The sequence below is a fragment of the Callorhinus ursinus genome, unplaced genomic scaffold (genome assembly GCF_003265705.2).
Source record: "Callorhinus ursinus isolate GAN/ISIS: 27379988/994484 unplaced genomic scaffold, GSC_fseal_2.0 scaffold1, whole genome shotgun sequence".
In the NCBI taxonomy this organism is placed as follows: domain Eukaryota; kingdom Metazoa; phylum Chordata; class Mammalia; order Carnivora; family Otariidae; genus Callorhinus; species Callorhinus ursinus.
Window position 1 is genome coordinate 43,842,225 of NW_027397063.1, and position 15,262 is coordinate 43,857,486.

The window sequence follows — 15,262 nt, forward strand, 5'->3', positions numbered from 1 at the left end:
AGTGAAGCACAGGCTGGAGGGGCCCTCAAAGAGCTAGCCCTCTTCTGAGTCCTTCATTACATATTCTTTGTAACACTTTCAAGAGCAAGATATTCTTTTTTTTTTTAAAGATTTTATTTATTTATTTATTTATTTATTTATTTATTTATTTAATTATTTATTTGACAGAGAGAGACACCGCGAGAGAGAGAACACAGGCAGGGGGAGTGGGAGAGGGAGAAGCAGGCTTCCCGCCAAGCAGGGAGCCTGACACGGGGCTCGATCCCAGGACCCTGGGATCATGACCTGAGCCGAAGGCAGACGCTTAAGGACTGAGCCACCCAGGCGCCCCAAGAGCAAGATATTCTAAACACAATTGGTTAAGGTTTCTGCCTTTTTCCAGGAGGACTTCCCTTTCATCACACTTAACCTCCTGGCTAGGAGGCACTGGAGTGGCTGTGGGCATTTTTCAAATCTGGCTGATGGGAATCTGAGTTGGAAATACATTTAGTGTAGATGTGGTAGAAGGTGTGTGAGATGTCCAGTCACTTCTGTAATAGTTAAATTGTCGTCAGCCAAGGCAATAAAAGAATGGATTCAGGAAGATTTCAAGTGCCCAGGGAGCAGCACATGGCATAGGTACGGGAAGAACCAAGTCAGATTTGGTCATTTATATGTGTCCAGAGGTACCCAGGACTGGAAAAACACATGGGCGATGGAAGAGAATCAAAGTATAAAGTGTACAGCATCGAGATTATTTCTCTGATGTTTGTGGATTTATTAATGTTTTAAAAAATGTATAACGTGTCTTATTTATCAATCTAAAAAAAATTCACTTTCATACCCAATTTTGTATTTGTACTTTTGTATTACTTTTCTTTAAAAGGACCCCCTCCAAATTTCAGGTTCTACAGAACATGGATTCACCCCTGAGTACTCACAGTTGCTTTAAGAAATAACCATACGATTATTTTTTGTGTGTGTGTGGGAAGAAAAATCTGGCTCAAACTATCAAGCATCAGCCCTTCATTTAAGACAACCATTTCACACATTAATGGAGGGCATTACCATATCTTCCTCCTTGCTGTTGCATACAATGTAGCAGTATCTAGCATATAGTATAGATATAGCAAATGGGTGTATAGATGGTTAGAATACTTCATGTACATACATGTTATACATCTATATATACATAAATCATATGATTATATTACTTCCTTATTTTCATGATTGAATATACTAGTATTCAAATCAATAACCCAAAGGCACAAGCAGAAAGATTAAATATAAGAATATTATTTTGATCCCCTAAATTTCTTGGAAAGTTAAGATGCCATATAATTTATTAAATAATGTCAAATCACGAGAAAGTATAGTTAAAGGGGTTAACAAAGCTTTTCACTGTCTTTCTACTTTTGTGACTTCAATATAATCAGAGAAGCTCATTCTGCCCTAAAGACTGATGAAGTCCCAAATATGTCAATGATTTGACAAATCCAAACAAGATATAGGTTTTCAATTCTTAAAACTATATAAGATAGTATCACAAGTATATACAAATTTCAAAAATATCACCAGCCACATCCTACAGCAGGCAGAGTTTAATCTCAGCAACATAAAACTTGGTACGTGTGTCACAGATTGATAAATTATTAACTTGTAGTTAGGGAACTAGGCAGTTTCAAATTAATTTTGTCTACTGGTGAACATTTAACTGATAAAAAAAATTCTCTCAGGTATTTTCTTCAGACATTCCAAGTAAATGTTCTTTAACAGATTATTTTAAGTGTTACAGATTCTTAATTTACTATTCTCTACCTGACCTTTTTCTCATTTGCTTTATTTAAATTATAATTCTACCTGGGAATTTATTGCTTTATTCAGTACAATTGTTTGCATAACTACTATATACCAGGTACTGAGCTTACTGCCAGGAAATTATAGATGACTAGAACATACTTCCTGCCTCAAGGAGTCTGGCAGAAGAGACCTAGTTCTCTATAATTAACTTAGGAGCAATGCAATTCTTGCTCTAAGGGATCTTTGGAAAGATCCTGTCCAATCCATTCATTTTCAGATAAAGAAACGAAGAACTACAAAGATTAAGGGACTATTAAAAAATCATTAATCCAACACAAGAGCCTACATCTTCTGAATCTCAGGCTGATCTTCTTTCTAACTATATCACAATTTAATTAGAATTAGGCATATAATTAATGATCCCTAGCTAACCTCATTTACATTTTTATTTTTACACCATTTGCAAATTTCATTGAACTTCAGGACCCATTTGTTAATTCTACAAACATTTATGTGTCAGGCATTGTTTCAGGCCCTAGGGAATGCAGAATGAAATAAATCAGAGACCTGTCCTCAAGGAGTTTTCCAGCGAAAAAGAGAGATGGCTTAAAAAGGAATTACAGGAGACATTAAGGGCTTTAATGGAGGAGAGTACAAAGTACTGGAGGAGAAAAGCAGCAGCTCCCTCACATCTCGACATGAGAATCTCAAGAAAGGCATAGCTACATTTGCAAAAGGAATATTCCAGGCAAAAGGGTACGCAAAGGCTTGAGAGGCACCAGAGAGTAGAGCAGAAAGAAAGAGAAGTCGACGCAGTCATTCTAAGAGGTGAAGACTTAGGGAGCCTGTGGGTGAATGGCACAGGTAGATTTAAAATAGGTTAGATTCCCTTCATCTGGGCTTCTGTAGGCCATGCAGTTTTCTAAATTTGCATTTAGGAAAGTGTAACATCCAATGCGAACTATGATATGCTGCTGAGTGTACAGTCCATCAGTTGGATTAGTATTAAGCTCTGTGATTTATGACAGCTCCTGCCAAAAACCAATCACCCTACACCAGGACTATGACTTCTACACAGGTCAAATTCAATTCGATAAATATTTATTGAGTGCCCGCAATGTGCAAGGAACTGCGAAAAGCCAGAGAAAGAAAAATTGCTTTTCTAAAAACAGTGTGTTAAGGAGAAAAATCAAGCTCACCACAAGGTTCAAGTTCAGATTCAACTGACTTATACGTCTTCTAGAAATATCTAAGTTGCTCCCTATTCCCAACACAGAAAAGCTTTAAAAAGAACAAATCTACAGTCATATTATACAGTAATGAACTTTTTAGGGCCTCAACTAGTGCATAAAAGGATCGGTTCGTTAGCAAAGTTACTCTTTGCTCTTGAACTAAAAGGCAAAACACTTAGTATTGAGTTAGGCTACAAATTCCATTATAGTCATTGAGTCAAAGGATTTTAGAGCTAAAGAGAACCTTGACTGAACAATACTAAAACAAAGAAATGGAACATAGCTGAGTTTACTGCTCAAAACCCTAATGTCGAGAGTTGAAAGTCAGGCACTCTCTTCATAACACGACACAATTGCCTGTTGTATTTGTTTAAATGTATTTAGAGATTTGTAAGGGGGCCTCCCTATGTATGTCTGCGCCGTTTCACACACCTAAAAATATGTGTCTAACTATGTATATACTACATGTCCTGTATATTCACATACATTAAAATATATTTGACCATATCAAAGCAAAGGCACAAATATAAACACAGGATTTGCTAGTGCTATAACAATTTCCAAAGCATTAATTATTCTTGGAATACTCCTGTATTTAAAGATTTTCCCCACGGTGCCTTAATTAAAACTTCCAGTCAAAAGTTAACAAAAATGTATTAGGTCAGCTAACATATTTCTTAGGTTCCCCCCAGCCCCTGAAATGTATGAAAGAAATTCTACTGAAGCAAATGGAAACTTCAACAGTAAGGAATTGTGCCTAGACTATAACAGACTTCCATTATAAAGCACACCTCACTTCATGGAGGATTCAGTTATATTAAATCAAGCAATGTACCCACAAAGTGAAATTCCCCATTTTTAACAACAGTAGGAAAAGCTTGAAAGAATCCCTTGTCTGTGCTCCTCACGTAAATGTTTTAAGAGGTTCCTTAATGCAATTACACAGAAGTATATTATTATGATAAAAAGCATCCATGAGTTCTTTGAGTTCTTCCCACCTTAATTTAGCAAATCATCCTAAGTACATAAAAGTATATATATATATATGTATACAGTATAAAATGTAAAAAGTATAAAAATAATCAAAACTCTACATAAAATATTAATCGGGAAAAACTAGAAGGTTAGCACATAAAACTGGCTATGAATCTAGTATATTAATTAAGCTAGGATTTGGGGGCAACTACCAAATCACTTACAGTTTTCAATGAAGCTTTCTTTAAATATAAGCATCATTAAATAATTGATTAGCTGTAATTAAAATATCAATTGTGTGTTCATTTGTTCACTATCTTCCTTCCAAATGAAAACTGGTCTTCCTTAAAGGTGGAGGCATATCTCTTACTTGTCTGTTTCCTTCACCTAACGTAGAATCTTGCATACAGTAGATGAACAATAAATACTTGATGGAGGAAAGAAGGTGTAGAAGGAAGAAAGGAACAAAGAAAGAACTTCTCAGAAGAAAATAATATTGCAAACAGGATAACCATACCTATAGTGAATAAATCTATATAAGTGAGTACAAAGTTTTGAGAATAATTTGATCATATCAGATATTAGGGGGTAAAGAGTCTTTTGATTCTCTTCTCATGGAAAGAGGAAGAATCGTATATTCCATGGAATGCTGTGCTTGAATCTTCATACTATGAACACAGACGCTAGAATCATTCAAACCTAGGATCCTGTGCTACCATTTATTAGCTTTACAACTTTGGGCCAGTTTCTTCTAGAAAACTCTGAGGATGTTATGATTCTTTGAAGAGGAAATGTAAAGTGCTCTTCACAGTACCTAGCACATAGCTGGTACTCAGTACTTCTTAGTACCTCTCTTCCTCCCATATTTTATATTGTACCACAACATGATAAGCTCTGCAGATATTGCCAACATATGAGAATTTAGACCAAGGGCACTGACCGCTCTGTTGAGCATCATTAAGAGTTTTTTCAGCTCCTAAAGTTCTTTACACTACCTGAAACTCTGTAAAAGTCTGGAGTGTTTTGTGCAGGAAAGCAGCAAACAGTAATAAGCCCAGCTCAGTACTCCTGATAGGGAATTAATATATCAGCAGTACTCATTTTTTTAGCTGATGCAGTATCTGAACGGGTAGAACATTTACTTTAATAACTATTTTTGTTATTAGTGTTGGAAGACAGCATGAGTGAGCTTAACAATTATTTAAATATTAGTATGTTAAAGAGCTAAAAATTTGGTCAGTTATTTTCAAAATGCTTCCTTCATTACTAGGAAAATATCAGCAATTTACAAATACTAAAAAACAAAAACAACAACAATTTACCCATATGCCCAAGCAGAGTGGATATAAATAGTACTGTGGCATCATTTAAGTCACAGCATGTTTCTTAAATGATCTTAATTAATATACAGGATAAGAACTTATTTCCATCTCAATATTTTACCTATTTTCCCACTTAACTGCTAGAAGACTGATTAAAATATATGTTGTTTATTCTATACAATTTTAAAATGTGGTTTAAACATTACAAATGTTATTCCTTAAATCACTTCCTGACAACCCAACATAAAATTTACAAATTCTCTCAAAACTCTGTATATTTTCTTACTTCCCTCTTATCTAAGTAGAAGTTAGTTATCTACCAAGGTTTACTCTTCTTGTTCTTAGCCTTTCCTTCCCACATTGTAATCTAGGATGATACTTTATTAATTATTTCTTCTTCCTTTACATTTTAAATCACTCCCTACCTGCATGCCTTCTCCTCAATCTATGAACCTCTCCTTTAGCACCACACACACACACACAAAGTTATGCTCTGCTCAAACCCTCAAGCTATCTATCAGAACTTTCTTCCTTTTCACCAGTTGTCACACTTACAGAACTGTTAAGTTATCCACACATTCTTTCTAATCTAGCCCCATTACCTAAATGAAACTACTCTGAAAGGTCAACAATGGCCTCTACTCAAGAAATTCAGTGACTTCTTAAATTTTCATCCTGCTTGGTTTTCTCCATTTGGACTTGAATTTGGTTTCCTCAGAATTGGAAACTATCTCCTTAATTGAAGCTGTCTCTACCCAAGAAATCAACCTGCCCTAATTCCTTTCCTACCTCTCTCATCACTGCTTTTTGCAGGATTCTCTCTCCTTCACGGCCATCTAATTATAAGTACAACCCCACACACAGACAAAACGCAAGTCTCTTGACTTTTTCTCTGACTCTCATCTTCTACTCTGCATTGCAAATTTCTGCTGGTCTACAACTTGAAATACTACCTCTGTGGGCATATCTACCAAACATATGTCTCCAGTTTCAACTTCTCTCTTTAACTGCACATTCAACTTTCTGACTTCAAAATGGATTTCACTCTGGCATGTCAAACTCAACATGGCCAAACCAAACGTATGCACCAGCTCCCAAGCTTCCTCTTTTTCTTACTATGTTCCTTAACTCATTAACAGCATCACTGCCTTCAGGCTAAAAACCTCGAGTCACTTTCACTTCACCTTCTCCTTCATCCTCTATCTCTAAAGGGTCACCAGGACCTGTAAATTGTACCTCCAAAATGCCTCCCACATTGAACCTACACTTTCTATATCAATTCTCAATTCTCTAGCTCAGCCCTTCACTATTTCTTGCCCAGTCCATTTTAATTCCTCTTGATTACTACTCCTACTTTTAAGTTTTTCTCTTAATCTATCTTTTGTAGAGTCAAGAAAGTAATCTACCAGAGCATAGCCTTGATTGTTTTTCACACTCCGCTTTAGGTTTTAACATTTCTCTTATACCAAATAAAGTCCAAACTCCTTGAAAGAGCAGAAAGCCTCTTCATCTTTCTCTAACTTACCTTCTCAACAATCTCCCTTTACCCACATTCCTTCAGCCTGGTGTGTTCTGCACTTCCCTGGAATCTAAAACATCCTTGAAAGAGTAGCTGGGTAACACCTCTACCATGCTGTGTTCCTTATCGACTCTTCACCCCCCAGGAAGCACATGCTCCCCCACCATATCCTATGTTACAGCGCTTTATTTACACCCCATTACAGCACTTACTACATTCTAGAGTATGCAGAATACACCATACTACATAGAATGGAATGGGTATTTATAAATCTCTATCTTTCCATAGATGGAATTTGATAAGTGAATGGTGAAATCAATAGATAGCATATAAAGGAACTTTGAAGAAAGGAAGAGCTGATTTAAAATCTGAATTGTAAAGATTTTATAAGAGTTGAAAAGATGACTAACTGATTAAGCCTTTTGTTAAATGAATGTCCTATGTCACAAGGATAAACCAAGGTAACTTAGTAGGATTCCTTTAAATCTTTTACTTTACCAAAAGTTTTCCGGGCTCCCTGCTCAGCAGGGAGTCTGCTTCTCCCACTGACCCTATCCCCTCTCATGTACTCTCTCTCTCTCTCTCTCTCATTCTCCCTCTCAAATAAATAAATAAAATCTTAAAAAAAAAAAAAAAAAGAGGGCGCCTGGGTGGCTCAGTTGGTTAAGCGACTGCCTTCGGCTCAGGTCATGATCCTGGAGTCCCGGGATCGAGTCCTGCATTGGGCTCCCTGCTCAGCAGGAAGTCTGCTTCTCCCTCCGACCCTATCCCCTCTCATGTGCTGCTCTCTCTCTCTCATTCTCTCTCGCAAATAAATAAATAAAATCTTAAAAAAAAAAGTTTTCGCTAAAAGTGGAAAGGAGCAAACTTTGAGATCACTTCACTTAGCCAAGCACAAGTTCAAAATCTCAGTATTGAACAAAATTGTTCAGACACTTAATGTGTTATCATCTACCCAAGTCTAATAGTGCCCATGATTCTGCTAACATGGAAGAACTCCACTGGAGTAAAGGAAATACATGAAGAATAATTCAAATAAATGACATTCCCTATTCCAAGCGCCCAAGGACGGTGATATCTCAAACCCAAAAACACAAACAACAGGCATCCAAAACCTACGTTTTATCCCACATACAATATTTTTCAGACGTATGAGGAATTCATCTTAGAAAAGTATACCATTAGTTGTTAAAACAGCTGCATGTATTCCAAGCATCTTTGATTGACAACCTTTAAAATATATTATAGTTGCAGTAAAATTATAAAGATGGAGAATGAATTACACTCCAAGGTTGACAAATGTACTGAATGTACTGAGGGTAAAAGGCAGGAAAAGGCTATTTGGCATCATCACTTTTTAAATGCTTTTAAAACTCTTTCAATAATGTAATTTCAAATAAATGACAAGGACAGCAAGACAAAACGTAGGCAGGTACTCAACTTGCTTTGCTCTTTGGCATCAATTAATTCTTTTCTAATTTCCTGAACATCCATGTAAGCTCAGTACATTTAGTATCTATTAGATGGAAAACTGTTTCTTCCATTTTCCATCACCTGGCTAAGACGCTTGTGAAAACCATGCTCAGGAACCTCACATTAATAAATTATCATTCCTCCCATACTGATTAGTAATCATTTCCTTACCCTCACCTCAGCATTTCCAACAAGAGTACAATAATGCTGTTCCTAAAGGTAGTGCCCAGCAGCATCCAGACAGACAACTGTCTGAACAGTAGCCAGAAAAACAAGGAAGTTCTTCTTCACTTTGCTCCCACTGTACTTCCCACAGGTCTGTATTACAGTCTTGTCCATACTATATGGCAATTACCTAATAAATATAATATAAATAATAAATTACCATTTATATGCCTGGCTCTGATGTTGGTGTCTGAGTTCCTTGACAGGTCAGAGGCAGAGTTATACACATCTTATCTAGCTTTGTATCCTAGTAACAAGCACTTAGTAGGAACATAGTAGGCCTCAATACATGTTGATTAAGTCTTTAAGAAACCCATCTCTGTAACAGCTTTGAAACAGACTCCATATTTCAGGTATATTTGAACCTGGATATATATTCATGAGTAATAGTTCTGTCACTGTATCAAACAGGCATCCAGGGACCGGAAGAGTTTGGGCTTAGCTATTGACATAAACTGACACATCGAGCTAAGGCCAGAAAACATGTCTCAGTGGGATGCTTTGGTATATGCTACCATTCTTTTTCTCAGTAAACTGACGTTTGGTTACAGAACACTTAACATCTCACCAAAAAAAACACAACTGAGCAATGACTCCCTCCTACTCTCAGTGACCTTGTACAGAAGTCTGCCCTCTGAAAACGTAACAATTAGTTGGAACTGGAGTCTCAGTTGACTGTTTTAAATTCTGGAGGCCAGGGAATGGTAAAACTACACACTTCCTGGGTATTTCTCCTATAGTCTGAGACTGCTTCATATCCCCTGTAAGATAAGTTCTTTTACTTTGTAGGTAGCTGCAACATACCAAACTTAAAAGTTCATTTCATATTTATCCTTCTAAGATCTGCCCTTGTTGGAAGAGGCTTCCTAAAGAAAAAAAATGCTAATTAAACACCTAACCCTGCCTTTCACGTAATCACCAGTTAGACTTGAAAGTTACTATTTACTGTTATACGCAAGCTAAACTCAAGCTTTTGCTGTTATTTTATAAAACAGGTGATACATCAAGGGATTAACTTTTAGACTCATAATAAATATCCTGACGTAATCACCAGGACAATGTTGAAAACCACCTCCTTCACCACTGACAAAGAAAAAAAAAAAGGTAAACACATGTGAGGGATGCTTCTGCATTACACGATTAAATATATTTTCAGTTAGTAATTATCAATGCCTTTTTATTACTGTGTGATAGAGTAGTGATAAATATCCTGAAGTCTTTTATAGCGATTTATGTTCTTTCCCTCCACAAAGCCCCTGGATGCATTCATAAATGAACACAATCATTTTCATTCTTGACAAATAATGAAGACAAATAGGGACAGTCATACCAATGCACCTTTGCCAACACCGTTACCCACATTCCACTAAGTAGAAACTTTCAATAATAGCTTTCCTTGTGAATCAAGTTTCTCAACTGGAGAGGCTAAACCCAAACCCACAAAAGGGTTAATAAAATAAACAATGGCAGAGGCTTAACTATCACAAAACCATCTCTTTTACCATAACCCACAGTGAAATAATTATAAGTGGATAAAACTTATGTTAACAATCAGTTACAAACCAAAATTATGAATATATTCTTTAATGTGTGAAAAATAATGACTTTATATCAACTATAGCTCACCACTTCCTGATATCAGTCTTTTTTATTTGCTGTGCTAACATTCACTCACAAACATACAAATTATGACCTCTCACAGAACCCCTTCTGGGTTTCTGTGGGGCAGCTCCTTGGTAGAATCTGACCCATGTGTTGCCCACTCATATAACAGGTAAGCCGGGGGAAAACCATGAATTCCTTCTCTCATGCCCAACTAATGATTTAGGCAGTAAGAGTGACCTTAAATTGCATTTTCTTTAGAAAAGTAAAGACAGTCTTGTGCCTGCCAAATATATGCAGTTCTTCCCACTGCATATCCCTCATTCTTAAGTATCCAACGCTAAAATCCAAACCTGACCTCAAGCAGCAAGTTGCAATGTTCTGACACTATGACATCATTCTGTCTGGAGCATTTTAATATCACAATTTGAATAAACTGGCAGAAGCTTAAATAGGTCACAATGAAGCCCCAAACTAAGGATATTTATCTGGCAAAAATTTCTGGCTCTGCATTTAGCACCACCGGCCCTAGAATGGCAGGCCTATCATTCATCTATCCATCTGTACTTTACATAAAGATAAATGAAAATAAAGCCAATCTTATCACCTTCCTATACCGCTAATACCACACTGACAGTGGCTTTTTGTGGCAAATATTCATAGACAGTTACAGGCCAAACTAAGGCAACTGCTACTATATGATTTCATGGAGGCTGTTGTAGCACATCCCTACAAAGGATATTTTTTTTAAACCTCCATTTCTGCAGTCACAAAAACATCAAGAGCCCTGCATCAACTAAATTCATAATTAGCCCCAAATATCTATGAAATGAAACCAGATGGTATTACAAACATTTACCAATATACAGGGGACGGTACTACTGCTTCAAAAACAAGAACTATTACTTCTGCACAGCAGCAGGCTACATCTTAATCATATTTATTTCATAATCCTACTTAGTAAGCTAGGACACTGACAGCTAGTTTCTCAGTAGACTCCAGTAAAATATTCAGGTTGCCCAGACTTCTCAGGGTACTGACATCCAGCTTGACTTCTTCTTGTAAAATTATTATTCATCTGAAAGCAACATGCAGAAACCACAGAGGTTTCTGATACTCTCAGCCCCACCACCTCCACCATAAATTTTCCTTTCACAATAAACAATGTGCAATCGAAAAGGTTTCCTGTTTCAAAATGGAATAGATAAAAGAAACTGTAACTCTACCATTAACAACAACAACAAAAAGTTTCTTAATGAAGATGAATTCTCACAGATGAAAATGGAAACTCTCTCAAATACTGCTTCCTCACTTAAGGACTAATCTGGTTCTTCTTCTAGTAAATATTCTCAGCGTCATGCATTGTGGTTGTCATGAGTGGTCCCTCAGAGGGTTTTCTTAAAACACTTGTTTGCACTCGTTTGTTATTTAACACAAACACAACCTCATATAAGACAGAGCAAACACTTCCAAACTATTCTATGACCATGTACTAACAAAGAGCAGCCAACAGTAAAAACTTTGCATATCTGAGTCATATAGAGGAACTTTGAACCTTGAAGAGTAGGACAAAAGGTAAAAAAAACAAGTCTGCTCTGAATCCAACTTTTTAAAACACAGAATGGATGCAAGGGAAATGGTCAATCCAAGTCAAAAGACTGTTGCCATAACAATAATTATTAATTAAGGGTAACAATAATATTAATTGATGGTACAAATAAAACCACAGAAGAAGAAACCATATCCAGGGCAAATAAGGCTACACAGAGGCACAAGCATACAGAACTTACCACTTTGTCCATGAGTTTCCAAGTTTTCTCCACAGTCCTGCGATCCGCTGCTGCTTGCTTAGGAGGTCCAACTGCATCTTGAATAGCATCAATAATACCCAAAATCCGTCCTTTTCGGGGGTTTCCTCCTCGACCACCAGGGTTTCTGCCATTCATAGAATTTGCCATCTGGAACCTTAGTTCTTTGAAAGGCAGATTAAGAAGAAAAAAAAAAAAAAGTTGGTCATGAAAATATTTACCCAGCGGAAAATTGAACAGGTTAATTTGTACCCACTACATCCTCCATCAGTGAGAACAAAATGCCAGGTTCCCAGATTCAACTTCTCAATAGTTATGAATTTGCCCTCTCAATCTGTACACACAACAAACAATAACTTTTTGGAGCACTAAGAGTTAAAGATGCATCCTTCTCGAATTTCACATAGCAAAGCCTTGATTAATACCCAACTCATAACCAAAACAAACAAACAAAACAAAAACAAAACAAAAAAACAACTTACAGAGGTTTCCTCCAACTAGATAAGAACACAAGGTTCTCCCCATCCCTGCCTTAATCTCAATTCAATGTATACTAGAACTAAAGCTCCCAGAAAACATTTTGGGAGCCTCACTTGAAAACCTCACTTTCACTCTGTTAGATTTCACCGAGTTATATAAACGTAAAGATTATTCTACAGGAGCACAAGGGACATATCTGTTGTCAACAAAGGCTTAGGACTCGGATTTTCCCCGCTAAAACCAACAAGTACGGATACGGGAACACGGACAAACGAACACACAGTTCTTTAAACCAACGTGGTAAGGAGTTAGCCTCAAGTTAAGAGCCAAATAAACCAACAAATAACCCACTAAAAAAAGAGGGGTGAGAAACTGACAACAGCGGGCACAGAAAGGAGAAGAGAGTTCACTTATTTCGCTCCCTTCCTCTCGTCTCACCCAAGGGGAGTAGGGGTCCAAAGCTTTGTTTCGGGACGTCTGGGCCCCCTCCTTGTTCAGGACCCTCCCTTGCCACTCTCGGACCTCAGCTGGGGGAGAAAGGTGGACACAGAAAGGCCAGAGTATCCCCTCGCACCTCCAGCGCCCACAGACCCATGGGTCTTGGGCGCCCCGCATACAGCTCCCGGGCGGACGCACCCCCCCCACACACACACACCCGGGATGTCTGCAATCCTAGCCGCCCGTCTCCCTTCACTCCGTCTCCCTCCTCCCCCGGCCCAGCCTGGGTTCCGGTCTTTAAATACCCCTCTTCAAACTGTGCCGGCGGCGGCGACAGCAGCTGGAAGCCAGGGCTGTCCCCTGTGTACCTCCGTGGCCCACGGCTGGCTGCCCCAGGGCCCCCTGGCCGGAAAGAAGCGGCAAGCCTCCCCGGCGCCCCTTTCCCTCCCGGCCTTTCCGCGCTGTAGCTGTCCAGAGACACGAGTGTGCGCGGGTCCTACTTTACACGCACGAGCCCAGGGTGCGTGGGTAGCCGGGGTAGGGAGTGTGTGATCGCCGTAAAAGCACGTTCCCGAGGAAGGAGCAACCCAGAACGCAGGCCACCGACACGGGGAAACGCAACAATTACCGTCAAGACCAATCCACACCCGCTCTCCCCTCCCGCCTGATTCTCGGGGAGGCCGCGGGACGCCGCAGCAGCACTAGCTGGAGGTGGAGACCACTCGCTGGATACCCCACCCCTGTAGGATACACACACATAGAGACCCAGGAGCGGGGCGGGGCCGGGGGCGGGGCCGCGCGCCGCTAGGCCAATCCCACGCGCCCTCGCACTGCCCGACAGCGGGCGGCGCCAATGGGCGGGAGGCGGCCGTCCTCGCACTACCACCCAGTCCACGTCTCCCACAGTACACAATGGTCCCAAAGGAAGGCCCGCTCGCGGCACGTCCCAAATAGAAAGGGACTCGGAGAGGAATGGGGGGACGGGACTCACCCAGGAACTAAAGTGGAAAAGGGAAAGGAAATGGAAGAAAGGATGCCAGGCACTAGGGAACTGACCAATAAGGAGTGGGCGGGTGGGCGTGAGCATTGGGAGCCGGAGCCAAAGCCAACTGGGGCTAAAAGGCGGGACTTCCTGCGTCGCTCACCTTCCTAGTCTTTTGTTTCATAGCAACAGAGTAGTAGCTGAGAGGGTGTACTCTGGGCGGGTCCGAAGCTGAAGAATTTCATCTCCCTAGGGCTGCCAAACTCTTCTACCCAGGACAGCAGCCAAACAGGTCTAAGGCATAGCTTCTTGCTGGCTGTCAAAAAAGAGCAACAGTCACCCAGCTAGTTTCTAAGATGAAATATAAACCTCGCATAGCGTAAACGAGGGTTAACACCTGATTGCCAACCAAAACTTCCTAAATTTCTGAGTGTAGCTCTTTTACTGTTAGTTCTAGAGAGAGAGTGCAGATCAAACATCAGGCTGATGAAAAAAGCATATAATTGACAGTGCTGACCGAATAGTCTCTACTAAACAGGCCAGGACAGTAAAAGAACCAGACTATAGGAATTGCTAATATATGCATCACACCTTTTAATTTAGTGCAAGTTTCTGCATAAATGACTGAAGAAGAAACAGCTTTTGTATTTTGTTTGAATCAGGTTTGTATAGATTTCTCTCCGTCTCAAAAACAACTTTATTGTATCTGCCATTCTCTCCTATCATTTGTGATCTCTCTTCTGTGGTTCCATCACTATGCCCTTAGAAAGAACCACATCTGGCTAATCTTAAAAGGAAAAATCTACTGTGTTGGGACCCTTCTTTCAACAAGATCATAGATTAAACAAATGCCTTATATTTCTTTCTCTTTAACTTCAATCCTACCACAGGTGCTACTAACAATTGCTCTGGACTGTCATGCTTTGGAATTTTCTTTCCATTACAGTTGGTAGTGCTGAATACACTTTACACCTTAGGCTTCTCAGATGTGATATTTTGTGTCTTTAAAAAATATATATATTTCTATTCTTTCTCTAATCTGTTAACCTGACAAAATATTTCTCAATGGTTCTAACCACTTTCTAGCTAAATAAACATTTTAGTACTGTGATTACTACTGTCAAGGATCCTGAGTTGTTATAATTTACTCTACAGCCCTAAATTCAGATGGTTAAGATTTTCATTTGGTTAAAACAGACAAAACGAGCTCTTTGCAATTAGGTGATAGAATGTGGTTCAGAAAGTAATTTTGTTTCTTGCCATTATTTCTATGCCAATAATTAAAGAGTAGTTCCTTGTTTTCATGTTGTGTTTATCTACAATAGTGCTGACCTCTCCATATCTCCTCCACCCATTCATATCTCCTTTATTCACAGTAACAGTAGCTACATTTACTAAGGGGAGACTGCAAAAGGGAAAAATTTATT

At 39.0% G+C, this 15,262-nt stretch overlaps 1 protein-coding gene across 11 annotated transcripts in view; it reads right to left on the reverse strand.

Annotated features, from left to right (window-relative positions):
- Positions 1-13,621, reverse strand: part of CBLB (Cbl proto-oncogene B) — a 219,527-nt gene extending 205,906 nt beyond the window's left edge. For 5 of the 11 annotated variants that reach the window (XR_003208751.2, XM_025873717.2, XM_025873709.2 and 2 more), the window contains exons 1-2: positions 13,482-13,621; positions 11,918-12,099 (exon numbers count right to left, since the gene is read on the reverse strand). Coding sequence is in view for 10 of the 11 variants with exons in the window: in XM_025873717.2 (XP_025729502.1) it covers positions 11,918-12,085 (168 nt within the window). In the remaining variant the exon portion in view is untranslated. Of the gene's footprint in view, positions 1-11,917; positions 12,100-12,417; positions 12,439-12,853; positions 13,079-13,158; positions 13,426-13,481 lie in introns of those variants that run through there. The other 6 variants (XM_073892848.1, XM_025873685.2, XM_073892883.1 and 3 more) reach the window with 6 other exon arrangements.
- Between the last annotated feature and the right edge of the window lie 1,641 nt (positions 13,622-15,262).